The 27,555-nt window shown below is 41.7% G+C and overlaps 1 protein-coding gene across 2 annotated transcripts in view; it reads right to left on the bottom strand.

Annotated features, from left to right (window-relative positions):
* Positions 1–19,346: 19,346 nt before the first annotated feature.
* SPPL3 (signal peptide peptidase like 3) overlaps positions 19,347–27,555 on the bottom strand; it is a 40,563-nt gene continuing 32,354 nt past the window's right edge. For both annotated transcript variants that reach the window (XM_040350010.1, XM_040350018.1), the window contains 6 exons: positions 25,836–25,948; positions 25,464–25,570; positions 23,008–23,171; positions 22,630–22,826; positions 22,201–22,310; positions 19,347–19,652 (listed from right to left, as the gene is read on the bottom strand). In XM_040350010.1, coding sequence (XP_040205944.1) covers positions 19,581–19,652; positions 22,201–22,310; positions 22,630–22,826; positions 23,008–23,171; positions 25,464–25,570; positions 25,836–25,948 — 763 coding nt within the window. In that variant the 3' untranslated portion in view covers positions 19,347–19,580. The remainder of the gene's footprint in view (positions 19,653–22,200; positions 22,311–22,629; positions 22,827–23,007; positions 23,172–25,463; positions 25,571–25,835; positions 25,949–27,555) is intronic.

The raw sequence follows: 27,555 nt of genomic DNA, 5'->3' as shown, positions 1-27,555 counted from the left end.
GTGAAATTACCCATAGACTTACTGACCTTACCAGATTTGGTCCATTGGAGACAGCTTGCACACCTTTTGCAGTATTATGTGTATGGATTCATCCTTTAAAGGGGCTGTAAAGGTAAAAAAAAAAATCCCTAAATAGCTTCCTTTACCTTAGTGCAGTCCTCCTTCACTTACCTCATCCTTCCATTTTTGCTTTTAAATGTCCTTATTTCTTCTGAGAAATCCTCACTTCCTGTTCTTCTGTCTGTAACTCCACACAGTAATGCAAGGCTTTCTCCCTGGTGTGGAGAAAGCCTCTTGAGGGGGCGAGCAGGAGGGTCAGGACGCTCTCTACTTTACAGATGGAGAAAGGAGCTGTGTGTTAGTGGGCGTCCTGACACTCCTGCTCGCCCCCTCCTCCCCCCTCAAGAGGCTTTCTCCACACCAGGGAGAAAGCCTTGCATTACTGTGTGTAGTTACAGACAGAAGAACAGGAAGTGAGGGTTTCTCAGAAGAAATAACGACATTTAAAAGCAAAATCGAAGGATGAGGTAAGTGAAAGGTGAGGTAAGTGAAATAGGACTGCACTAAGGTAAAGGAAGCCATTTACCTTTACAACCCCCTTTAAGGGTTTAACCACTTGCCGCACGACTATTTACATTGACAGAATGGCACGAGCAGGCAGATTGGCGTACAGGTACGTCCATTCAAATCTGCCGCCCAGAAGGCACGCACATGCCCCGCCGCGCGTCCTGGGAACTCGCTGTTCCCGGGAGTCCCACGACTGCGGTTGGCAAGGGCAGAACAGGGGAGTGCCTTTGTAAACAAGGCATTCCCCTATTCTGCCTAGTTCCCCATGATCGGGAATGGTCATCAGTGACGTGTCACGTGTAGCCACGCCCCCTAACAGTAAGAATCACTTCCTACAGATCACTAAACCCCTGCAGTGCCACCTAGTGGTTTACCCCCATTCACTGCCAGTGTCATTTTTACAGTAATCAGTGCATTTTTAAAAATGACAATGGTCCCAAAATGGTGTCTGATGTGTCCGCCATAATGTGGCAGTCCCTATATAAATCGCTGATCGCCACTATAACTAGTAAAAACAAATATTAATACAAATGCCATAAAACAGTCCCCTATTTTGTAGACGCTATAACTTTTGCGAATCAATAAACGGTTATTGTGATTTTATTTATTTTTTTACCAAAAATATGTAGAATACGTATCGCCCTAAACTGTGGAAAAATACCACCAAATAAAAACTCTGGTGCAGCTGTGCATGGTAGCCAATCAGCTTCTAACTTCAGCTTGTTCAATTTAGGCTTTGACAAAAAATAGTATTAATCTAAACGCTTATTGGATTCGATGCAGAGCTGCACCAGATTTTGCACGCTCCAGTTTTAGTAAATCAACTCTGTGATTTGCAGGCTTAGAAGCACCTAAATGACACCTCAATACTGCAGAAAGAGCTCTTGCCAACACAACTATGAGTGTAAGTAAATGAAAAATATGATGGGCATTTCTGCATTTCTTCCTCCATACTCTGGGTCCTTGGTTTCCAAATGAGATGCAAAATTTGCTCTCATCAGAAAATAGGACTTTGGACCACTGAGCAACAGACCAGGTGTTGTTTTCTTTAGCCCAGGTAAGACACTTCTGACGTTGTTTGTTGTTCAGGAGTGGCTTGGCAAGAGGAATACGACATTTGAAGCCCATGTCCAGTATCCGTCTGTATGTAGTGGCTCTTGATGCACTGATTCCAGCCTCAGTCCACCCCTTGTGAAAGTCCAACACTTTTAAATGGCCTTTTCCTGACAATCCTCTCCAGGCTGCGGTCATCCCTGCTGCTTGTGCACCTTTTTCTTCCACACAACTTTCTATTAATGTGCTTTGATACAGCACTTTGGGAACATCCAACTTCTTTTGCAATTACCTTTGTGAGGCTTTCCCGCCTTATGGAGGGTATCAATGATGGTTTTCTGCACAACTGTCAGGTCGGCAGTCTTTCCCATGATTGTGATTCCTACTGAACCAGACTGAGAGACCATTTAAAGGCTCAGAAACCCTTTGCAGGTGTTATGGCTTAATTAGTCAATTAGAGTGGGACAATTTGAGCCTAGAATATTGCACCTTTTCACAATATTCTAATTTTCTGAGATTGTGAATTTGGGGTTTTTATGAGCTGTAATAATCATCACAATTATGACATCACGGCTTGAACTATCTTACTTTGCATGTAATGAGTCTCTCTCATTTATTAGTTTCACCTTTTAACCACTTAAGACCCGGACCTTGAGGCAGCTAAAGGACCCGGCCAGTTTTTGCGATTCGGCACTGCGTCGCTTTAACTGACAATTGCGCGGTCGTGCAACGTGGCTCCCAAACAAAATTGACGTCCTTTTTTTCCCACAAATAGAGCTTTCTTTTGGTGGTATTTGATCGCCTGTGAGGTTTTTATTTTTTGTGCTATAAACAAAAAAAGAGCGTAAATTTTGAAAAAAAAAACACTATTTTTTACTTTTTGCTATAATAAATATCCATTTTTAAAAAAAAAAAAAATTTTTTTTCTCAGTTTAGTCTGATACGTATTCTTCTACATATTTTTGGTAAAAAAAAAAAATCGCAATAAGCGTATAGTGACTGGTTTGCGCAAAAGTTATAGCGCCTACAAAATAGGGGACATAATTATGTTTTTTTTTTTTACTAGGAATGGCAGCGATCTGCGATTTTTATTGGGACTGCGACATTATAGCGGACACATCGAACACTTTTGACACATTTTTGGGACCATTCACATTTATACAGTGAACAGTGCTATAAATATGCATTGATTACTGTATAAATGTGACTGGCAGGGAAGGGGTTAACCACTAAGGGGCGGTGAAGGGGTTAAATGTGTAGCCTAGTGAGTGTTCTAACTGTAGAGGGAGGGGGGTGACTGGGGGAGGTGACCGATCTGTGTCCCTATGTACAAGGGACACAGCATCGGTCTCTTCTCCCTGACAGGACGTGGATCTCTGTGTTTACACACAGAGATCCACGGTCCTGCTCAGTTACTGGGCCGCCGGGCACGCGCATTGTGTTAACAGTAACGCGGCGGGTGTGCGCGCCCCCTAGCGGCTTTAAAAGACGAGGACGTCATATGACGTCCTGTCAGAACAATTGAGCTACCTTGCCGCCGTCAATTGAGGGCGGCTGGTAGCTGAGTGGTTAAAGAATTTCTTGGGATTTTTTTTACTCTCCTTTGCTATGTGCTATGTGCCTTTCGTATTTTATCTTAGCAGCCCTAATTGTACCCTTAGATTTCCTGTTGCATTCTACAGTTGGAATGCTGATGATCCCTCAGCCTTGTATTTTTTTTTAAAGACCTTCTCCTTTGCTTTTTAACGTTGGAGTTAAGCCACCCGGGACTTTCATTAGCTCTTTTAAATGTATTTCCCATTGGGATGCACTGGCTAATGCCCTTTTTTAATATGCTCTTAAAGCATACCCATGTTTCCTCAGTGTTCCTTTGATTTTATCCCAATTTATTATATTCTAGCAAAGATTGTAGTTTAGGGAAGTTAGTTCTTTTGAAATTCAGTGTCTCCTTGTGTTATTTATACTAAAACTAATTGACCTGTGTTTCCTAAATTGCCCAGTATTTTCCACATCCCTGATCAGGTCCGTATTGCTGGTAATCAGTAAGTCTAGTAACACTTTGTTTCTAGTTGGTGCATTTACCATCTGACCCATGAAATTGTTCTGCAAGACATTTAGGAACCGACGAGCTTTAGATGAATGTGTGGTTCCTTCCACCCAGTCTGTGTCTGGATAATTAAAATCCCCCATTATAATGAAACTAAAGATAAAGAGGTCTGCCTCCACCCTTTCCTCTGGCTAGGGGGCCTATAGCATACTCCTAGTATTACTTTCTCCTTAGTTTCCTCCATTTGTAGCTCCTCCCATAACGCTTCCACCTCCTCCCTAGCTCCCTTAGTGATGTCATCTCTCACATTCACTTGTACATCATCAAGTGTGATCTCTATAACTGATCCAGTTGTGCTAACTTTACTTACAAATCACGATCACTGCCATTACTAGTAAAAAAAAAAAAAAAAATGCCCTAAATATATTCCCTATTTTTTAGACGTTATAAACCAATGAATATATGCTTATTGTGATTTTTTTTTTTTTTTTTTTTTTTTACCAAAAATATGTAGAGGACCACATATAGGCTGATGAAGACTTTTTTTGGATCTTTATTATAGCAAATTGTAAAAAATATAGTTTTTTAAAAAAATTGTCGGTTTTTTTTGTTTAGAGTGCAAAAAATAAAAACCGCAGAGGTGATCAAATACCACCAAAAGAAAAAACTCTTTGTGGGGGAAAAAAAGGACATAAATTTCCTTTGGGTACAAAGTCGCACGACGCAGTGCTGTATCGCCAAAAAAATGGCCTTGGCCATTAACGGGGCAAATCCTTTCCGGGGCTGAAGTACTTAAAAACAAAAATTTAAAATACGATTTTTTTGTCATTGTAAAATCCCTTTCTTGGAGTCCATTGAGGGATGCAGGAAATGTTTAACCTTTGGGTTATACAGCCACTAACAGAATTATCGGACACCAAACAAAAAAGCTGTAGGCCAACTCAGCATAACCAATCTTACAGATGAGGGGTGGGACCTGTGTGCCCTCAATAAACTCAATTTTTCTTTTTACGGTAACCATGTCCCTGGGTCCAGGCACAGCTGGCTGAGGAATTTTACAACATGGGATGCACACAGCAGACAAGGCTGGTATATGATGTCCTTCTCAAGACAGGATCTGATCTACTTCTTTTGCTGTGACAAGGCTTCTGAGCCACTGATGGGTGATGTACGCAGGCCTGTCGGAACAAGACAGGCAAAACAAGCAACTGCTTGGGGCCCCGAGTTACAGCCCCAGCAGGGCTGTAGCGTGGCCGAGCTCCTCTTCCTAGTTCATCCTGCAGTCCGGGCCGGGTATCATAACCGCGCGGTACAGGAGATTCAGTTTTCTGTTCCCGGCCGGACTGACAGGAAGTGTACACACTCAGTGCTCACTTCCTTTCAGTCCGGCCAGGAACAGCAAACTGAATCTCCCCCTGCGCGGAGGGGGGGTACACACACGCACCCCCCCCCCCCCCCGCTTATCAGTACTACCCGGTTTATAGCAGAATCAATGAGCATTTTTTACAGTTATCAAATTTCCAAAACAAAATGCTTGCACAGCTTCTGCCCCCACCCCCTTATCAACTTGCTATTGCCAGAAGTAGTACTTCTGTGTCCGGCAGCAGCTGCATCTGTCCCCCACCAACCCAACCCCCTCCGCTTCTCAATTTGAAACTCAGCAACACCCCGTCCCCCGCTTCTTGCTTGGGGGCCCCCAAATAACAAAGGAATGGCAATAAGGGTGTCCTGTACTGTACTCCAAAGTATGACACTTACAGGTAAATAAACTTCACTAAAATCTGGAGATCAACTTTAAGCACTTCGATACAGGGCACTTTCACCTCCTTTCTGCCCAGGCCAATTTTCAGTGACAATTGCACGGTTATGTGATGCCTTACCCAAACAAAATTTGCAGCATATTTTTTTTGAGACAGATAGAGCTTTCTTTTGGTAGTATTTAATCACCACTAGTTTTTTTATTTCTTGCTAAACAAACAAAAAAATACCAATATTTTTTGTTTCCGTCATAAAATTTTGTAAGTAAGTAATTTTTCTCCTTCACCGAGGTGCGCTGTAAGGCGGCACTGATAATCATTGCACGGATTATCAGTTCAGTTGTCCCCACTGAGGAAAGCCGCTTATCAGCGTGAGGAGAGGAATGCCAACAACCAGGACTTGGACGCGTCATAGGCTCTTTAACATGATCGGAGATGCGGTATGTCGGAGGGAAATGCCGCACCACGATTGCCATGTGCATTGCTCTGAAGAACGTCAGATGAAGGTTGTCGGGACAATGAAACCCGGACATCATTCAGGCTGGGCGGAAAGTGGTTGCCCATTTGACCTCTGGAAAATTTACATTGCAATTTACATGCAACACTGTACCAAGAAAAAATTAATGCCATCTTTCCCCCACAAATAAGATTTTTTTGGCGGTATATGATCACCTGTGTTTTTTTTTTTTTTTTTTTTGCACTATAAACAAAAAAAATGTCCAACAATTTTTTTTACCCTTGCTAAAATAAATATAAAAAAAAAAACTAAAAAAAATACATACACTTCATACATTTAGGCAAATATGTATTATGTAATAAATAAAATTGCGATTGGTGTGGGAAAAAGTTATAGCTTCTACAAACTATTGGATACTATTGTTTTTCTTTTTACTAGTAATGGCGATGATGATCAGCGACTATCAGCGATATTCTGACACCTTTTTGGGACCAGCGACACTAATCCAGTTATCAATGCTAAAATAAAATGCACCGTCACTGTACGGGAAGGGGTTAACGGTGTGCCTAGTCGGTGTTTATGTGTACTGTGGGAGGTGCTTTTACTAGGGGAAGAGATGGAATTTATTCCGTTTTGCCGGGACAGAAATGCCATCACTTCCCTTCTGTCAGAAATGCGATTTGCCTTGTTTACATGAGCAAATTTTCTGCATAACGATCGGCTTCCACTGTGTGTTATCACAGTGGAAGCGAGCCGCTGGTGGAGCACATCCTACCTGGAAGTGTCAGATCACGTGTGTGTGTGTGTATGTGTGTATATATATATATACACACACACACACACACACACACACACAGAAACTATAGGGCAGACCTGAAGTAGTTAAAGCAGTGGTCCGCCCACTGCTGTAAAAATTAAACTGCAGCTGTTGAATTTTATAATCGGCCACCTACCTGTCCTGGAGTTCAGCAATATCGGTACCGCAGCTGATGTTTCCATCAGCTGTCGGTTGCTGCCGCCTCCATTGCGAGTAAGGGAACCCGGCTGTGTAGCCTTAAGGCTTCACGCCAGGAACCCTACTGCACATACGTGAGGCTCCACTCCTACTGGCCCGGCAAGGAGGAGGGCGCCCCGCGGTGACGTCAATACCCGTGGCTGAAGCTCCCAGAAGTGGGGATAGCATACCTGTGAAAGACAGGTATCCGAGAGGTATAGGAGTACAATGAGTGGAAGTTCCACTTTTGGTGGGAACTCCGTTTTAAGAGCGTCTGAAATTTGTATCTGCAGAATCTTTGATATGAACATCTTTAACCACTTAAGGAAAGGAAGATTTTCCCCCTTAATGACCAGGCCATTTTTTGCGATATGGCACTGCGTTGTTTTAACGGACAATTGTGCGGTCGTGCTATATTGTACACAAAAAAAAAAAAAAAATAGTAAAAAAAAAAATTGTGTAAAAAAAATGCCACTGTCACATGGCATTAAAAAAAAAAAAAAAGTATCAGTATTCGGTATCGGCGAGTACTTCAAAAAAATTATTGGTACTTGTACTCGGTCTCAAGAAAAAAGTGTTATCGGGACAACCCTAGTTACCAGTTTAGAGTTACACAGGAGGGCTGGTGCTAGAATTACTGCTCTTGCTATGACTTTCGTGGTAATAACTTACCCGTGGTGCGTTCGCAGTTTTTATATATATATATATATATATATATATATGTGTGTGTGTTGGACCAACCCTTGCATTCGCCTTTGTACGCAGGTTTTTATATAATTGATATATATATATATATATATATATATATATACAGTGAGGAAAATAAGTATTTGAACACCCTGCTATTTTGCAAGTTCTCCCACTTGGAAATCATGGAGGGGTCTGAAATTGTTATCGTAGGTGCATGTCCACTGTGAGAGACATAATAAAAATAAAAAAAAATCCAGAAATCACAATGTATGATTTTTTTTAACTATTTATTTGTATGATACAGCTGCAAATAAGTATTTGAACACCTGAGAAAATCAATGTTAATATTTGGTACAGTAGCCTTTGTTTGCAATTACAGAGGTCAAACGTTTCTTGTAGTTTTTCACCAGGTTTGCACACACTGGAGGAGGGATTTTGGCCCACTCCTCCACACAGATCTTCTCTAGATCAGTCAGGTTTCTGGGCTGTCGCTGAGAAACACGGAGTTTGAGCTCCCTCCAAAGATTCTCTATTGGGTTTAGGTCTGGAGACTGGCTAGGCCACGCCAGAACCTTGATATGCTTCTTACAGAGCCACTCCTTGGTTATCCTGGCTGTGTGCTTCGGGTCATTGTCATGTTGGAAGACCCAGCCTCGACCCATCTTCAAAGCTCTAACTGAGGGAAGGAGGTTGTTGCCCAAAATCTCGCAATACATGGCCCCGGTCATCCTCTCCTTAATACAGTGCAGTCGCCCTGTCCCATGTGCAGAAAAACACCCCCAAAGCATGATGCTACCACCCCCATGCTTCACAGTAGGGATGGTGTTCTTGGGATGGTACTCATCATTCTTCTTCCTCCAAACACGGTAAGTGGAATTATGACCAAAAAGTTCTATTTTGGTCTCATCTGACCACATGACTTTCTCCCATGACTCCTCTGGATCATCCAAATGGTCATTGGCAAACTTAAGACGGGCCTTGACATGTGCTGGTTTAAGCAGGGGAACCTTCCGTGCCATGCATGATTTCAAACCATGACGTCTTAGTGTATTACCAACAGTAACCTTGGAAAAGGTGGTCCCAGCTCTTTTCAGGTCATTGACCAGCTCCTCCCGTGTAGTCCTGGGCTGATTTCTCACCTTTCTTAGGATCATTGAGACCCCACGAGGTGAGATTTTGCATGGAGCCCCAGTCCGAGGGAGATTGACAGTCATGTTTAGCTTCTTCCATTTTCTAATGATTGCTCCAACAAGTGGACCTTTTTTCACCAAGCTGCTTGGCAATTTCCCCGTAGCCCTTTCCAGCCTTGTGGAGGTGTACAATTTTGTCCTAGTGTCTTTGGACAGCTCTTTGGTCTTGGCCATGTTAGTAGTTGGATTCTTACTGATTGTATGGGGTGGACAGGTGTCTTTATGCAGCTAATGACCTCAAACAGGTGCATCTAATTTAGGATAATAAATGGAGTGGAGGTGGACATTTTAAAGGCAGACTAACAGGTCTTTGAGGGTCAGAATTCTAGCTGATAGACAGGTGTTCAAATACTTATTTGCAGCTGTATCATACAAACAAATAGTTAAAAAATCATAAATTGTGATTTCTGGATTTTTTTTTTTTTGATTATGTCTCTCACAGTGGACATGCACCTACGATGACAATTTCAGACCCCTCCATGATTTCCAAATGGGAGAACTTGCAAAATAGCAGGGTGTTCAAATACTTATTTTCCTCACTGTATATATATAATCACCTTTGTTGCTGTTACAAGGAATGCAAACATTTCTCATAACAGCAATAGGCATGTGACCGGCGCTTTTTATGATGAGATCTGGGGTCCAGACCCCAGACCTTGCCTCTGCCCTAAAAGCATCTGATCACACCAAGATCAGTGTGTTCAGATGTTTTTACCTTTTAATTTTTTTTTCAAAAGTGCAGTTTACATCTGGGAAACCGGAAGTGATGTCACTTCCTGTACTATAGAGATCGGTGACCTTTCCGGTCCTTCATGATCTCTGTGGTAAGCCTGCAAAGGCGTCGGCTTTCATTCCAGGCTCGCAAACCACGACGGAAGCTCCTGTGAAGGTACTGGCTGGCGACCCATCTCCTGTAAAAGCAATCCAGTGGCTAATTAGCCGCTCGAAAGGCTTTTACATAAAAGCCCTAAAAAAATGATATATAGTTACAGGTATCATCCCAGTACAACCACTTAATGCCAAATGATGGACATGTACGTAATTTGGCATTACGTACCATTAAAATAAATACGTGTAAAAAAAAATTGCCCCCAGTAGGCAAGTAGTTAAAGCCGACTATACAATCTTGATGTATAACCTCCTTTGTCCTGTGACATAATGATCAACTACTGAGATACACCCCCTTCCTTGTAAACTTTTTTTCCACTGGATAGAGTTTGGCAAATACAATTGGGGTGTAAAAATCCTTACTAGAGTGCTCCAATCATCATAAATTGCAAATTCTATCTTTTCATGAACAGGAAATATTTTTGCAGTTCAGGTCTCCTTATACCCAAAGTGGCATGGTGAGAAGGCAGCAGCAAATTTTTCCACACTAGCAAGCAGCTTGTGTGTAAAAAAAAAAAAAAAAAAACCTAATCCAATACAGTGGCAACCTGGGGAAAGAAAAATCTTTTGCGGCTTCCTCCAATACTGCCTCAATGTTCATCTGTGCGACTCCTCTAGATCAGGTATATCAGGATCGGACTTGTAAACAGGAGTAGAAGAAAAAGGGCTTATAAACCCTGGGGAAAGATTGGCTGCATTAAGGCCGTTACTTTTCTGAGGAATTTGTGACAGATACAGACTTTTGCTTTTATCCGCTTGTGTTCTTGAGAGGGCTAGAATTGAATGCAGTGTTAGAGCCAACTCCTGCTCCAGTGCAAGGGGCGCGTTGTCACTCTGAGAATGAGTGTAGTGTGGGCCTACAGCAGAGCAAATGTTAGTCTGCGGTTTTGCAATGGCTCCCTTTCGCCTGGTCTCCACCATAGCCATGTGTGAGGGTTTGCCCCTGTGGGATTCTCTCGGAGTAGGGAGGGCAAAACAGCATGTGCAGAAATCGTGGTGTGTACCGTCCAGTAGCAAAGCCCAGTGACAGAGGAGAGTATTTAAGGGCTCTAGGTTGAAGTGGTGGTTAAAGTGTGGAACTTGTGGTGTGATGCAACACCTAGTCATCCACCTGATATTGAGAGCCTATGAAGAGTACATGATACAGCAGGCTTATATCAGGAATATTAAATAGTGGAATAACATTCTTCAAACTTGGTTTGACAGGTAAACTACTAAGCAATATCTGACAATGTATGACCAGCTTTAAGTCACCAATAATACACTTGTGTCCCTAGCTGGTAATACAATTAGTAATCTTGAGGGCCAGGCTGGAGGGTCATTGCTCAAATGATCTCAAACCGAGTAGTTGTTCAGCCTGCCAAGCACTCTATAGATTCTCTATGGTGTGCAGGTGGCTGTTCCACTAATGCCGCGTACACACGATAGGTTAAACCGATGGGAATGGTCGGATGGACAATTTTCATAGGTCAAAACCGATCGTGTGTGGGCGCCATCGGTTAAAAAAAAGCAAACTTGCTTTAAATTTAACTGATGGATTCCTAACCGATCGGTTTTGACCTATCATTAGCTGGCACAACCATCACCTTTGGAAAATCCACGCATGCTCAGAATCAAGTCGACGCATGCTTGGAAGCATTGAACTTCGTTTTTTCTGCACGTCATTGTATTTTACATCACCGCATTCTGACACGATCGTTTTTTTGACCGATGGTGTGTAGGCGCGACGGACCATCAGTCAGCTTCATCGGTTAACCCAGGGATCTTCAAACTACAGCCCTCCAGCTGTTGCGGAACTACACATCCCATGAGGCATTGCAAAACTCTGACATTCACAGACATGACTAGGCATGATGGGAATTGTAGTTCCTGAACAACCGAAGGGCCGTAGTTTGAAGGCCCTTGGGTTAACCGATGAAAACGGTCCATCCTCATCGGATGGACTGGACTGATCATGTGTACGCGGCATTACACAAGGCTTCGTAAAATAACAGACTGAAGGGACTTTTGCAAGCCCCTAGAAAAACCTATCCATATCTGCAATGTAACCCACAAGAAATGACCAACATTTGCCAGTAATCACTTTTCATAGGGCTGCAGATACTGCGGCCTCCTGAATTGCCTTTTTTTCCACAGCCAAATGGGAATTTGGTATGTAAATACCACACTGCACCCAAATGGGATGCATTGTGGTGGCAGTATTGCCCCATCAAATGCCACAAAGGGGTAGAATTTAGGCCACTGCACGTGTACAACCCCCGAACAGCTGCATGTGTATTTTAGGTGGGCAGCAAAACCACCGCTCAAGCACCTGTGTTTTTTTTTTACCACCCCACCCCTGTGAATCATGCCATAAAGTAACAGCTTGGATTGATAGATTTGTGAATTGTGGCAGTACATTAGTTCAGGCACTTCAAGCCTGACCATGCAAAAAGACATTAAAAGGAAGTTCAGCTGCTTAATGAAGTGGAATAATCATCATTCAAGAAACCAGCTCTGAGTATTATTAAAATTACTATTTACTTTACTGAAGCTCTGGTAATCCCAACACATGACAGTCATTTAGTAACACATCAACTCCTATAGTTGCTGACTAGTGCAATTGGTGTTTAGGTAGAGCAATATAAAAGAGGGCTGGGGTGTCTTGGGAGTTTATGTCCGACAATTACAATGCTTTGTAATGATACTGCAGGTAAAATGATTTAACAAGTTATTGGCTGGTTCCACAAGAACAAATAAAGTAGATATAGTGGACCGATTTGGTTGTTCTGAGCAAAATAAAACTACATTTGCATGAGTGCCTCAATTGGGAATATAGAAAAAAGGGACAGCAGGGGAAACTGAATAGTCCATTGAGTCTGCTTTTATATATTTTTGTATCCCTCCAGTTAACTTTTTTTTATCCAACTATAGATCTAGGTTTGTCCCAAGCATGTATGAAACAATTTACTGTTGACTGGCTCACAACCTCTGCTGGAAGAAGTCTATTCCAAGCATCAACTACCCTTTCAGTAAAATACTAAGATTTTGAACTTCCCTCTAGTCTTAGGTCATGTCCCTGTGTGCTGGATTTTGATTTAATATTAAAAATACTCCCCTCCTGAACCTTAGTCACCCCTTTGATGTAGTTAACGGTTTCAATCATTCTCCCCTTTTTTTCCCAGACTGTACATATTGGGTTCCTCAAGTCACTCTCAATATGTTTTATCCCCAAAACCTTTCATAATTTTTGTTACCAGTCTCTGAACTCTGTCTACCTTATCAGTATCTTTATGTAAGTGAGGTCTCCAGAATTATACACAGTATTCTAAATGAGATCTTACTAAAGTTCTCTATAGGGCAGTGATGGCGAACCTTGGCACCCCAGATGTTTTGGAACTACATTTCCCTGGTGATCAAGCAGTCTGCAATGTAGCTGAGCATCATGGGAAATGTAGTTCCAAAACATCTGGGGTGCCAAGGTTCACCATCACTGCTATAGGGGGGATCAGAACACCCTGCTGGTTATCCCTCCAGCGATACATCCTATTCACTTCTCCCACTGCCTGGTCACACCGTTTGCACATTTTGTAATAGTCTGAAATGGGTACCCCCAAATCTTTTCCCTTTGTAGTGCTGGCTAACACTGTACCCCCAATGTTGTACTCTGTTTTTTTTCCCTAGATGCATTTTACATTTAGAAACAACTGAAGTCTCTACTGCTTTGACCAATCTTTCAGCAAAGCCAAATCATGTTACAGACACCTCCAGGGATATCATATTAGTGTTAATATTTAATGCAGTTTCAATGTACTAGTCTGCTTTGTGGACACAGACAGAAAACATAAAAGTGCTCCACCCGTAAAACTGAAATGGAGAGGAATGCAGTATGAGAAGTACAACCTAGGCCTTGAAAATCATACAGAAATGCAAACCACACACTGCAATATTACAGAGCATTAGGAGTGCAGACTGGCTTAGATAAAGGAGGAGCCGCTGGGGAGGGACACGTGTTCTGTGAGGGTGAAGTGAGCACAGATGCCTCAAGAACCAGAGAGATGCCAAGAAAGTTACAAAGATGGTGGACCAGTAATGAGGGACAGACTTTCCTGGCTATGAGCTGCAAAGGCAAAAACAGACCATTGCTTTGGGTGAAGATTCAAGCAGCTCGTCATTGTGATTTGGGAGACTTGGTATCCAGCATAATGACTGTGGTTACCAACCATGTTTCACCCAAGTGATTCCTCTGCTAGTATTCATTGCAATTTGCATTTATCCTGCAAGTCCAGTGAGAGTGCATTGGGCGGACTACTGGTTGCATTTTTTAAATGCAACAGTAATAAGAAATTCAAACTGAGCATTGCTTAAAGCAGAGTTCCGGCCACAATTTCACTTTCTAAATATAAATACCCCTGTAATACACAAGCTTAATGTATTCTAGTAAAGTTAATCTGTAAACTAAGGTCCGTTTTGTTAGGTTGTTACAGCATTTAGACACTTTATAAAATAGAAATTGACTGGGGCCATCTTAAGTGTGGGCATCAGGAAGCCAGCTATGACTTCCTGGATTTCAGCCTTGCAGATCTCGCACTTGCTGCACAAGCAGTGTCAGATCAGGTTTCAGCACCTGTGCTGTCCAAGTCACATGATTCTTTGAGACTGGGGAGTGCACAGACTCCTGGTAAGTTACACCCACTACATTCCCAGGAGTCTGTGCGGTGCATTAAGCACCTAGGTGCAGGAAGTGGGAAGATTAACTATTCTGCCTAGCAACAACACTTTGAAGGCATCTAAAAAAAAAAAAAAAAAAATTTTCGTAAAGGACTAATGACATTTTTTTAAAACTACTGATGTAATGTTATATTTATGGGTGGAACTCCACTTTAAAGCAGAACTATATAGCAACTTAGCACTACAAATGAAAAATCTATATTCTGATATTCACAGCAAACTCACCCATCCATGTATCCAAGCTTTAATTTGCTGAGAAATCATTTTGAAAAAACACCTAGCAATTCTGGTCGTGGCCATCTGATTCATGTAGCATTTACTTCCTGTAATCCATCTGTCTTTAGCTCAGGCATGCAAGCAGGAGGGTGCGCTTAGCTGAGAAAATCTATTCTCCCCTCCTGGGAGGACATCATGTGCCTAGGCCTGATAACCAGGAAGTAACTCAAGAAATGTAAAATAAAAAAACACCACAAATACGGCATGCTTCCTTATTTACTAATGCTGGCTGCATAAGGCTCCATGCACACTGGGCTAAAAAAAATAAAAAAGTATGTTCTCTCGGGAGTAAAAACAAACACTCATATAGAGCATTTTTTTTGTACAAAGTTTAGACAAGTTCTACAGGGTTTTTTTTCTGCCTCCAAGCTCCAATATAAAAACGCAAACCAGGAGGGTTTTATTTCCTGCCTCTAAATGTTAAACTGAAAATATGCCTCTTAACCTTTTGCCGACCGCGCCATAGCAGAAATACTGCTACAGCGCGGTCGAGTTATTGTGACAGGACGTCCCTGGGACGTCCTCGTGCACTTCCGCGTTTGCGCGTCCCCTGGGGCGCGCTCGCGGAAGTGTCCGTGCTCGCCGGGTCTAGAAGACCCGGCGCATCACGGATCACAGTAAATTGCCGCGAATCGCGGCTGTTTACCACGTGATCGCTCCGTCAAATGACGGAGCGATCACTTGTAAACAAACCGGCGTCATTTGATGACGCCGGTTCCTCCCTCTCCTCTCTGTACCGTTCGGTACAGTGCGAGAGGAGGAGGGGGGGGAGCGCGGGGTGTCAGCAGTGCTGTGGCTGGATCTGTGACAACTGCAGTCACAGATCCAGCCATCCCTCCCAGCTCAGCAATACTCTGCAATACCCCCCCATACTCTGCCATACCCCCCCATACTCTGCCATACCCCCCCATACTCTGCCATACCCCCCCATACCCCCGCCATACCCCCCCATACTCTGCCATACCCCCGCCATACTCTGCATACCCCCGCCATACCCCGCCATACCCCCCCATACTCTGCATACCCCCGCCATACCCCGCCATACCCCCCCATACTCTGCATACCCCCGCCATACCCCCCCATACTCTGCATACCCCCGCCATACCCCCCCATACTCTGCATACCCCCGCCATACCCCGCCATACCCCCCCATACTCTGCATACCCCCGCCATACCCCCCCATACTCTGCATACCCCCCCATACTCTGCATACCCCCCGCCATACCCCCATACCCCGCCATACCCCCATACCCCGCCATACCCCCATACCCCGCCATACCCCCATACCCCGCCATACCCCGCCATACCCCCATACTCCGCCATACCCCCATACTCCGCCATACCCCCATACTCCGCCATACCCCCATACTCTGCAAAACCCCCATACTCTGCAAAACCCCCATACTCTGCAATACCCTGCGCGATACTCTGCAATACCCAAATACTCTGTAATACTCCGCAATACCCCAATACTCTGCAATACCCCCAATACCCCAATACTCTGCAATACCCCCAATACTCCGCAATACCCCAATACTCCGCATATATAATGTTTTGGGGTTCTATGTAGTTTTCTAGCAAATAAATTGTGATTTTTCCATGTAGGAGAGAAATGTCAGAATTGGCCTGGGTGCTCCAGAACGCCTGATGGCGCTCCCTGCATGTTGGGCCTCTCTATGTGGCCACGCCGTGTAAAAGTTGCACACATGGGGTATCGCCATACTCGGGAGGAATAGCAGAATGTGTTTTGGGGTGTCATTCGTGGTATGCATATGCTGTGTGTGAGAAATAACCTGCGAATATGACAGAAACAAGTTTGTTTGTTTTTTTTTTACAGAATTTTCGGTCGTTTTTCTTTTATAGCGCAAAAAATAAAAAACCCAGAGGTGATCTAATACCACCAAAAGAAAGCTCTATTTGTGTGAAAAAAAGGACAAAAATTTCAAATGGGTACAATGTTGTATGACGGAGTAATTGTCATTCAAATTGTGAGAGCACCGAAAGCTGAAAATTGGTCTGGTCAGGAAGGGGGTTTAAGTGCCCAGTGGTCAAGAGGTTAAAGGGGTTGTAAAGGTTCGTCTTTTATTTTCTAAATAGGTTCCTTTGATCTAGTGCATTGTTGGTTCACTTAAGGAGTTGTAAAGGAAAACATTTTTGCCTAAAATTAATGTCTGCAAGGTAGACAGACAGAACAGTGTAATGATTCTGTTAAAAAAACGAGTAAATACCTATTAAATTCCTTCATCTATATCACCTCCGGCATTCTAGTTTCTGTTCTCTCATTCACTTCCTGGTTTGCGGCGCTCGTTCATGTAAGAACTACATTTCCCAGTATGCATTGCGGCACGCCCAGTAATTCACACCTCCTTGAAGTCTCTAACACATAGAGAGCGTCCTGCCACACAGATGTAGTTCCCAGCAGGGGGCAAGGACGTCACTGACCACCGCAGTAAAGCCTCCCATCAGGGTGGTCAGTAAAATCAGACAAGCAGGAAGTGAACAGAACAGAGAAGAAATAGAGCAACTTCTGAGCAAAAACGAACAATGAAGAAGTGAAAAGAGGAATGTCTGCAGGTAAAGGATGCTTATTATGAAAAAAAAAATTTTCCTTTACAACCATTTTAACTTTTCCTTCCATTTCCCTTCTAAATGTTTGTTTTCTTCTTTGTTTGAATTTCTCACTTGCTGTTTCTCCTCAGTAAGCTTGCCACTATCATCCGAGTGGTGGAAAGTCAGTCAGAACAGCTTATTGAGCACCTTACTGAGAAGGAACAGGAAGGGAAATTAAAGGAAAAGGTAAGTGAACCAACAATGCATTAGCTTAAAGGAACCTATTTAGAAAATAAACCTTTACAACCCCTTTGACATCCTAATGTGCATGGACACTAAAGCTGCACATCTAATCGTTAAAAAAATTGCGATCTCAATTCAACCCCCCCCCCACCTCCCTATTTCCCGATTCTTTCATGTAACAAGTGTAGAAACTTCTCTGCTTGCTGGCAGTCTGCCAAGTTTTTAACATTGTCTGTGCTAGTAGATAACTAGAGACATTGTAACTCTTCCTTCTTGGATAAAAAAAAAAAAAGTTTGTGTGTGTGTGTATGCTGTAAGTTTAAACACTTTTTCTGACACTTGTTTCTTACAAAGTTAAAATCTGATTTTTTTGCTAGAAAGTTACTTGGAACTATATATATATATATATATATATATATATATTTTTTAGCAGAGACCCTAGGGCATAAAATGGTGATTTTATTTAACACCGTATTTACACAGTGGTCTTTCAAATGCTTTTTTTTTGGGGGGGGGGGGGGGGGGGGACACCAATGAAAATAAAATAAAAACGAAACAGTAAAGTTAGCCCAATTTTTTTGTTTAATGTGAAAAAGGTTATGCAGTGAGAATCGTGATCGTCCAAGTAAAAAAATCACGAGTCCCATTTTTGCCCGAATCGTGCAGCTCTAATGAACACATAGGATAACATTGAGCTGCTTCTACAGGCAGAACACAAAACTCCTGTAGAAGCAACGTTTTTTAAGCCAATGTGCATGGAGCCCAAGGATTGAAAATCTATGCAGATAAGAGTGTGAAGTTCTTTAAGCCACTAGACTTGGTGACCAAGTCAACCTAATTCTAAAATGTGTTTTTGTCCGGCTAGGTAATGGTTGAAATACCCAAAAGAAGGCCTTAGCAAAAAAACAGCAGCACAAACCAGAATGCCTTTTCTTTGTAAACTGCCCGACATTAACTTTGTTCCTAGAACACAACACACGATATTACACATTTGAAGCTCACTGGTCCTAATATGACACCAGAGCAGAATTCTTACGATGCACAAAGACTGAAATACAGGCATTCAGAACCTTATTTGAATCATTTTTTTTTTCTTCTCCGACAGTGGACGGAGACACAAGAGATGTTCAGAAATACAGGACAAAATGAAAATACTATAATACAAAGAATAGAAAAAAGAAAATATGTATTTACAGGAAGGTAACATTTTGATGGAGGGAGCGATGAGCGCAGCAAGTTTTGACATGCAAGAGTCCGAGGAAACCGTTAAAAAGGCTGCGCACAAATGAAGACAAGGGGTTCCGGAACATTTCAACTGCCCTAGGTCACTACATTGATCAGAACCAAATACAGTCACTTAACAGGCCATGAATACATTAGAACGAGCACACAATACAGTGAATTTGAACTGAGGCTTCACTTTGCTGGGATGGATTAGTCATATAAAGCCAAAGATGAAAGTGCAGGACATGCGACAGAACAGAGGAGGCCTGACCTGATCTGGCCTTGCTCTGTGAATGTTTAAACCAGCCATAGATGAATATATATATATATATATATATATATATATATATATATATATAGATATATATTATCTCATCTTAGACTTTCCCTCTGCAACATGAAAACGGGAGAAATGGAATTAAATACGATAGACTATGGGATATATAGCGAGTAACACACTGGCTTAGATCTAAAAAGTCACTTCACACCACAGAAGATATTAAACTAAAAAACAAGAACAGGAAGGAGAGCTGGTAAGAGGGCTGCACTGCTCCCCGTGGGGTCTGGTCCCACAGGTTCCAACAAGCTGCATTAGTCCATAGCTCACAGGCCTTTACCATCACATGCTACTTTGAGCTGTCAGCAGGCCAGTCTGAACGATTCCAGGTTTCCTTATGATCCCACTGCCACCCTGATTCTAGTCCGCTCTTCCTATAGGAAATGAGTCCGATGTTGAGGGCCTGTTCGAGGGATTAGGAGCTCACATGGTCGACTCGCCAAAAAAAAGTTTATTCCTTTATTATTTTACACAAATTCCATTCATTTTGAGGTCTTTCAGTTGTAGCTGTGTCTGTTAAACACTGAGTTTATCCAGGGTACAGAAAGCCAAAGTGAAGAAATCCTGCCAAGTTTGGCCTCTTGTCCTCTGCTCCCATCATACCTCGAGGAAGCGTGAGCTGCTGGCCTTGGCATGGAAAGGTTCTGACCACATTCGCCGCAAGTCACCCTACAAAACAAGAAATAACGTCAGCTGGGCAGAACGGAAAATAAAATGGCGCAAGCAGGACCAATGCTAGGCAACGCTTAGCTTGTACATGAACGCAAGACTCAGAGCCTATAAAAAGTACATATAGGGGTTAATTGTGTTCCATCTGATACACTTGCTGCAGCTTCTCAGACTGAAGACAATCTCTAGACAAATACATAAAAGGAACACCAGACGGTGCTGATCCAAGTGTAGCTTAGAATACATTAAATAAAAAAAAACTTGGCAACATACACAGTCAATACAAAAGGTGGCATTCTTCTTCCTGGGGCTGTATGTTAATCTAGGCCAGTAAGCATGAAAACACCACAGACCAGGTCTGTGAAAACACCAGGAAGTGTGGAGACAAACGCAGAGAGCAAGACAGCAAGCACTGGAGAGTGCACAGGGTATGTGGCTACGCGTTTCAGAGCAACTGTGTTTTTTCTCAAGCCTGCTTCTCATCTGCAAAAGTCGCCATTGATTGAAGCATGGCAGATCCAAAACACATAGCCATGCCTCCTGTGCATCTCCCAGAACATTAAGTTATCCCTTCCCTGCTTCCACAGAACCTCCATACTTCCTAATGTTTTGACAAACTAGGTCTGCAGCAGCGTTTCATGCTTACTGGCCTGGATTAACACAGCCCCGGGAAATGACAAAGATGAAGCTCTTAGCGGACATATGTCATGCGGTTTATATCTGACTGTGCAAGTTGCCAACTATCTTTACTTAAGGTCTTAAGCTACACTTAGATCGGCACCCTCTGGTTTTCCTTTGATGGACTGAGCAAAGAATGCTCATTCTGTTCTCCCTGCAGTGTGAAAAAAGGTATTGGGTAAGGTGCAGGGATTTAAGGCAGAACTGTCACTCTAAAGTATACTGGCCAATGGTACTTGATATTGCAAACACGACTGCATACGTATCTCAGCTGAATCCCATTTAGTAAACATCACATTTGAGCTGCTATTGACAGTCTGCTGTGCTCAGTAGACATGGTTACAACCTATATGAAAAAACTTGCAATCTACCCCATCTTAGAAGTGTTCTCCTAATCTATAAATCATTGACCTCTAGTTTACCAAGCTGCGTTTAAATGTCCTGGGTATTCAAAGGGGTAAAGTTAATGCAGCAGGAAGTTGGTCATGAAATGTTAGACCTAGCTATCAGCTTTCAAGTAAAAGTGACCAAAGCAGCTTTGAAACCTCTCACTTATGGGGCTCAGAAGGTGCAGCCACTCCCTGCCCATGGTGGTTCCTAAAGCTCACTTCTTCCTCAGAAGAGCCTGGGACTGTATTAAAACTGCTAAACTTACACTTCTGACGTCCCTATAAAGAGGAGCAGTCACTTGCCCATACTATCACACAAGAGTCTTGCTAGCTGCACTGTTGTAGCAATAAAAAGGTAAAATGGCAGAAAAGGTATTAAAAAAAAAAAAAAAAAAAACTACAAGCAACCGAAAAAAAAAAAAGTGACATCACCCACCTGTGAAGATTTTTGGGTGCCATAGTTTGCGTGCACTGGTAAAAATCACAATTTTAATATGCATTTAACTACTTCCATACCAGGCGCTTACGCACCTTCCCGCCCAAGCCAATTTTCAGCACTGTCGCAATTTGAATGACAATTGCGCGGTCATGCTACACTGTACCCAAATGAATTTTTTATCATTTTGTTCCCACAAATAGTTTTTTCTTTTGGCGGTATTTGATCACCTCTGCGATTTTTATTTTTTGCGCAACTAAAAAAAAAAGACGGCCGACATTTTAGAAAAAAAACATTTTTTATTTTGTTTGTAAATAAGTAAGTTTTCCTCTTCAATTATGGGCACCGATAGGGCGGCACTGATTAGGAGCTCTTCCTGTTTACATCGTGAACAGCAGTGATTGGACACGGCTGATTACGTGGTAAAGAGCCTCCGCCAGAGGCTCTTTACCGAGATCGGAGATGCAGGGTGTCAGACTGACACCCCGCATCACCGATCGCGGCCAGTCCAGTCAGGATTTCACAACCACTTCCCGGACGTCAATTGACCGGGCGGGAAGTGGTTAAGTAAATCCATTCTTTATATTTAAATTTGGTATAATATTTTGTTTGTTTGCACCAAAATGTGTATTTTTTACTGAAAATGTGTTTGATAAATAGCTGCTACTGCCACCAATGTATTCTACAGGGATTCCGTAGAATAGATGAGTGGTAAAATGGCAAATGGATAAACAGGTGTGCCATTGCTCTGTCCTTTGTACTTATGGGGGAAAAAATACTAAAATACAGCAAATCAAACAATCCAAGAGACTTCCTAGGAGCCCATTCACAGCATTATATGGTGTAGTATCTTAATTCTCCTTTTTCCCCCTTTTTTTAGTATAGTCTTAGATTATATACAAAAATGTATTTCTGAAACAAGTAAATAGACCATAGAGGGGGGGACCCCATGAACAATTGAGATATTTTTTATTGCATTCAGCTTGTAAATTATAAAATTGACTATCACAACACACAAATAATTGGTAATAAATGTGGTGCCTACCTTTAAATAAGCCATAGTGAGAAGCGGTAATAAAGTAAATGGAACCAAATACAGCAGAGCAGGCTGGGCTGCCCTGTGAATGCGTGAAGCCACCGTTGCCGTTAACAGTCCTATTAGGAAAAATAAGAGCTACATTAGAGCAGCCACTGAGATAACACTACTATAAATGAAGGAATCTGTAAAATATGTGAATAGTATATAGATATACAATATGTGTTACATACACTATGTACATATATAGTACCTATGAAAACAATCTAACTTTTCTTGTTTGGTTAAAAGCCTTTCAAAAATACCACGGAACAGTAGGTGTATATATATATATATATATATATATATATATATATATATATATATATATATATATATATATATATATATATATAATGTCACAATACATTTTGACATGCTCTGTATTTGCCTACTTACCCACAAAGTACCCAATAAGTGTGCAATGGAAGTAGGAGACCCTCTGCATTCGCCCAGAAATATTGGCCCCTGGTGCACCACAAGCGTCAGTGGTTGCCTGTTTTTTGTAATTATCATAACGCAGAACAAAGCACAGAAGTAGGCCTGGCATCACAATGTCTCCGATCCCAAGCATAGAGAAGTGGCTTCCTGTGGAGCTGCACAAAACATGAACATATATAAAATGTACTAGAATGAAAGCATTAAAAGCTTACAGCATTATAACCAAACTGTTACTTGCTAAAAAGATACAAAGTCATGCCTTGGTTTACAAAAAGCCCAAATATATAAAGATATACAGTTTATAAGCAATCAGAAGTTCAATCATTTTACACTTACCTAGGGAATACCAATTTCCCTGGCAGTGATAACCGAGGTACATCTCTTCCAACATTGGGACCAAGGTGAAGCTTCCTTGATAATACATCGAGAGGATTGTCAGCAGGCTGAGTTGCCACTTTGACCATCACGTTGCTATTAAATATATAGGCAGAGAAGAAGACCTGCACGGGAGATACATAGTGATAAGAACATGGCAAGAAAAACGATTCGCTTAACGTTGGATCATAAATCTTCTCGTTTATGCGGTCCCTAATAAACAGATCGTTTTCATCTACAGATTATATAAAGATTTAAGTGTTATATTCTGTCACAATCAACATTTTCAGCTAGAATATGCATGCGTGGATGCTTTGTCCATCAGTTCTGCTCTTCCGCCAACCTGTTCCCTTTATAATTAACGGTTTCCCTCAGTCTGGGGCTCCATAAAAGATCTCACCTTTTCTAGGTTAAATGACCACGAGAACGGTAAGGAATCAGCCCAGAACTACACGGGAGAATCTTGTCCATGATCTCAAGTCAGCTGGGACCAGAGTCACCAAGAAAACAGTTGGTAACACACTACACCGTGAAGGCCTGAAATCCTGCAGCGTCCTTGAGGTCCCTTTGCTCAAGAAAGCACATGTACAGGTCCGTCTGAAGTTTGCTAAAGAACATCTGAATGATTCAGAGAAGAACTGATTGAAAGCGTAGCAGTCAGATAAGACCAAAATGGAGCGCTTTGGCACCAACTCAACTCTCAGTGTTTGGGGGAAGGAATACTGCCTTTAACTCCAAGAACACCATCCCCACTGTCAAACATGGAGGTGGAAACATTATGCTTTTGGGGCGTTTTTCAGCCAAGGGGGCAGGACAACTTCACTGCATCAAAGGGACGATGGAAGGGGCCATGTACTGTCAAATCTTTGGCAAGAACCCTCTTTCCCTCAGCCAGGGCATTGAAAATGGGTTGTGGATGGGTATTCCAGCATGACAATAACCCAAAACACACAGCCAAGTAGGGGTGTAACGGATCAAAAAACTCACGGATCGGATCGATCCTCGGATCAGGAGTCACGGATCGGATCATTTTCGGATCAAAAAAAAAAAAAAGGGTCAGTTTTTTCATTGGTCCAAAAAAAAAAAAAAAAAAAAAAAAAAATTTATATATATATATATATATATATATATATATATATATATATATATATATATATATATATATATATATATATATATATATATATATATATATATATATATATATATATATATATATATATATATATATATATATATATATATATATTATATAATAAAATAATATATATTTTTTTTTGGACCAATTAAAAAAAGGAACCTTTTTTTTTTTTTTTTTTGCTGATCCGAAAAAAGAGCACAATAGCAATTCACAGGGGTGGATTAAAGAGGAAGCAGGTGAGGCTGTTTGGGACTTAAAGTACAATCTTGATGTTTTTTACAGCAAAATATATATATATATATATATATATATATATATATATATATATATTTTTTTTTTTTTTTTGCTGTAAAAACATCAAGATTGTACTTTAAGTCCCAAACAGCCTCACCTGCTTCCTCTTTAATCCACCCCTGTGAATTGCTATTGTGCTCTTTTTTCCCCCTTTCCCCCCCCTCCTCTCACACCAGTGCTTCACTGCTAACATTCCCATTCAGCTTGCTAGAGCCCAGTGCACAGCGTGACACGCCTCCCCGGGGAGGCGGGGAGGCGTGTCACGCTGGGCTCTGGCAAGCAGACTGGCCGCCGCTCCGGAGCTAGGCCGAAGCCGGGGACTTTCCTAGGCCTAGGCTCCGGAGCGCTCCGCGGATCGCGGGGTGTGCCGATCCGAAAGGGGGGGGGCCCGTTCGGATCACGGATCGGTGACGATCCGTTACACCCCTACAGCCAAGGCAAAAAAAAGTGTGGCTTAAGAAGAAGCCCATTAAGGTACTGGAGTGGCCTAGCCGGGTCCTGACCTTCATCCTACAGAAAATATGTGGAGGGAGCTAAAAGGTTTCAGCTACCAAATGTCAGCCTTGAAACCTTAAAGACTTGGAGGATCTGCAAAAAGGAGTGGGACAAAATCCTTCCTGAGATTTTTGCAAATCTGGTGACCAACTACAAGAAATGTCTGAACCCTTGTGATTGCCAACAAGGGTTTCTCCACCAAGTATTAAGACATGTTTTGGTCAAATACTTATTCCATTCATTAAAATGCAAATCAATTTATAACTTTTTGAAATTTATTTTTCTGTATATTTTTGCCGTTATTCTGTCTCTCACTGTTAAAATAAGCCTAACATTAAAATTAAAGACTGATAATTTCTTTGTCGGTGGGCAAACATGTCAAATCAACAGGGAAGCAAAGACTTTTCACCTCACTGTACTCAAGATTTTTTAGGAATTTACAAAAAAAAAAAAATAAAAAAAAAAAAAAAGCATCATCTCTACTCACCCAAAATACATCGTATATAAGCAACCCTGAAAGGAGCAGACAGGACACTTTCAGGCTAGGCAGGCGAACAAAGGCAATCATTGCCACACAGAGTCCCATGGCAAGGGCTGAAAGAACAGATAACAGTTTTCAGTTCAACAAATACAATGTCCAAAAAAACAAAAAGCGAATTTAGACGAGGGTAGTAGTCACTGAACATTTCACAAACATATAAACCATACACATAGGTATATTTAAATAAGTCTGTACTGCTTTCTAAATATATAACCTACCTCAAACTGCATTAGGTAGTAAAGAACAATTCTGAGACATTTGCATAAAACAAAATACAAAGTGGTATCGGTTGTCTGGTAGCCCAAGCTTATCACTTACCATCCATGAGCAGCCAATGGCCTGTCAGCACCCAAATAAGAACTAGCAGTACAGAGAGTGAAAAGGAGAGCAGTTCTGCAACTGTAAACCGACCGCAGCACCCAAATGATATCCTACAAGAAAAAAATGGCAATACACTTAGAACTGCAGTAAATAAGGTTACGGTGATGAGAAATATAGCTTTTTTTTTTTGGCAGACACCAAGTGGTAGCATACTGAAGTCAGCATAGTTGTCAACAAGAAGTTAATTCTGTCATTGGTGATGTCAATCACCAATTTAACTGCCAGTGTGTTGCTCTAGACCAGGGATATGCAATTAGCGGACCTCCAGCTGTTACAAAACTACAAGTCCCATCATGCCTCTGTCTCTGGGTGTCATGCTTGTGGCTGTCAGCCTTGCTAAGCCTCATGGGAATTGTAGTTCTACAACAGCTGGAGGTCCGCTAATTGCATATCCCTGCTCTAGGCTAACTTATTAAACTATCCTGAACTAAAGACTACATTTAGCACAGGTATTGGTATGATCACATTAAGATGTGCCCAGAAAAAAAAAAAAAAAGAAAACCCAAACCCACCATTCTTCCTCTATCAGGATATTTAAAAGGGGGGGGGGGGGGGGAGTTTTGCTGCATTTTAAAAGTCATAAAATCTCAGGAACTTAAAGTGTATGTCTGGGGAAAACGTCTGTTTTGGATACAGAGTGAAGGGTTAGACTCCAGCGATTACCCATGTAAGAGGTCACATCTACACTGACCACCAACGTTAGAGACCACCCCAATTGTCACTATATTCATTCCTTTTCTAGGTCACGGTTACTACAGAAAATCATTTTGTTCTCTGCAGCATGTGGGTGTTAAAATGATCTCCCCTGGATGTCAAGTATGTCTGGCAATTCCTTAGACTTTGTACAACTTACAGATCATTTAAAATGTACTGTGAGCTGTAGGTATAATCTTTAGCAAGGATCCTCAGGCCATAAAAATGATTTACCTCTGGGGTACAAAGGTTGAGAAAGGCTTGATTAAACTCCATGTCACATTTTATTGCTATGTCCCCATATGTGAGATTCTGCACTGTATTTGTACTGGTGATAATTTTCACAGAGAAAGGAGGGAAATCCCAAATTTTTGAGGTTATCCCTAGAAAAAAAGATTAGGGGAAGTATTCCAATGGGGGACACCTGTACCGAGAACAACCGCCTCCTCATTTTGGGAGACTTACTCTTAACTTCCTGTTGCGTCCTCGGGTCAGGAAGTGGAGGGAAATTTTCACAAATCGTATAAAAAACAGCAAAACATAACCAGGCAGAGGTTATAATCCTTCCCTTGAAACTAAAGTTTTGGCTACAGATGCACAATTTTCATGTTTTTCTTAAATCAAATTTTAAAACACAGAAAGCAAAATAATAACATTTACTAAATAACTGATCAGCAAATTGGCACACAATATATGTAACTTTCTAGGTCAGACCGATGGGTTAACCAAACCATCTTTGTAGTCTCCTATAGATTTCTAACAAAACACTCTTAGAGAAGCTGTGGCCTCTCCCAGAGTTTAACTTTAAATAAATAATGCAATAGTTATTGAGAAATATGGTAAATAGGGGCAGATCTATGAAACCTAAAACTACATCCACAGGAAAGAATAAAACTATTGCACATAATCATTTTTTATTCCCCCCCCCAAAGAATGAACTTATCGGTTGCCAAGGACAACTGTT

The sequence above is a fragment of the Rana temporaria genome, chromosome 1, assembly GCF_905171775.1.
Source record: "Rana temporaria chromosome 1, aRanTem1.1, whole genome shotgun sequence".
NCBI classification, from domain to species: domain Eukaryota; kingdom Metazoa; phylum Chordata; class Amphibia; order Anura; family Ranidae; genus Rana; species Rana temporaria.
Note: the sequence above shows the minus strand (reverse complement) of the source record. Positions and strands in the feature narration are given on the sequence as shown.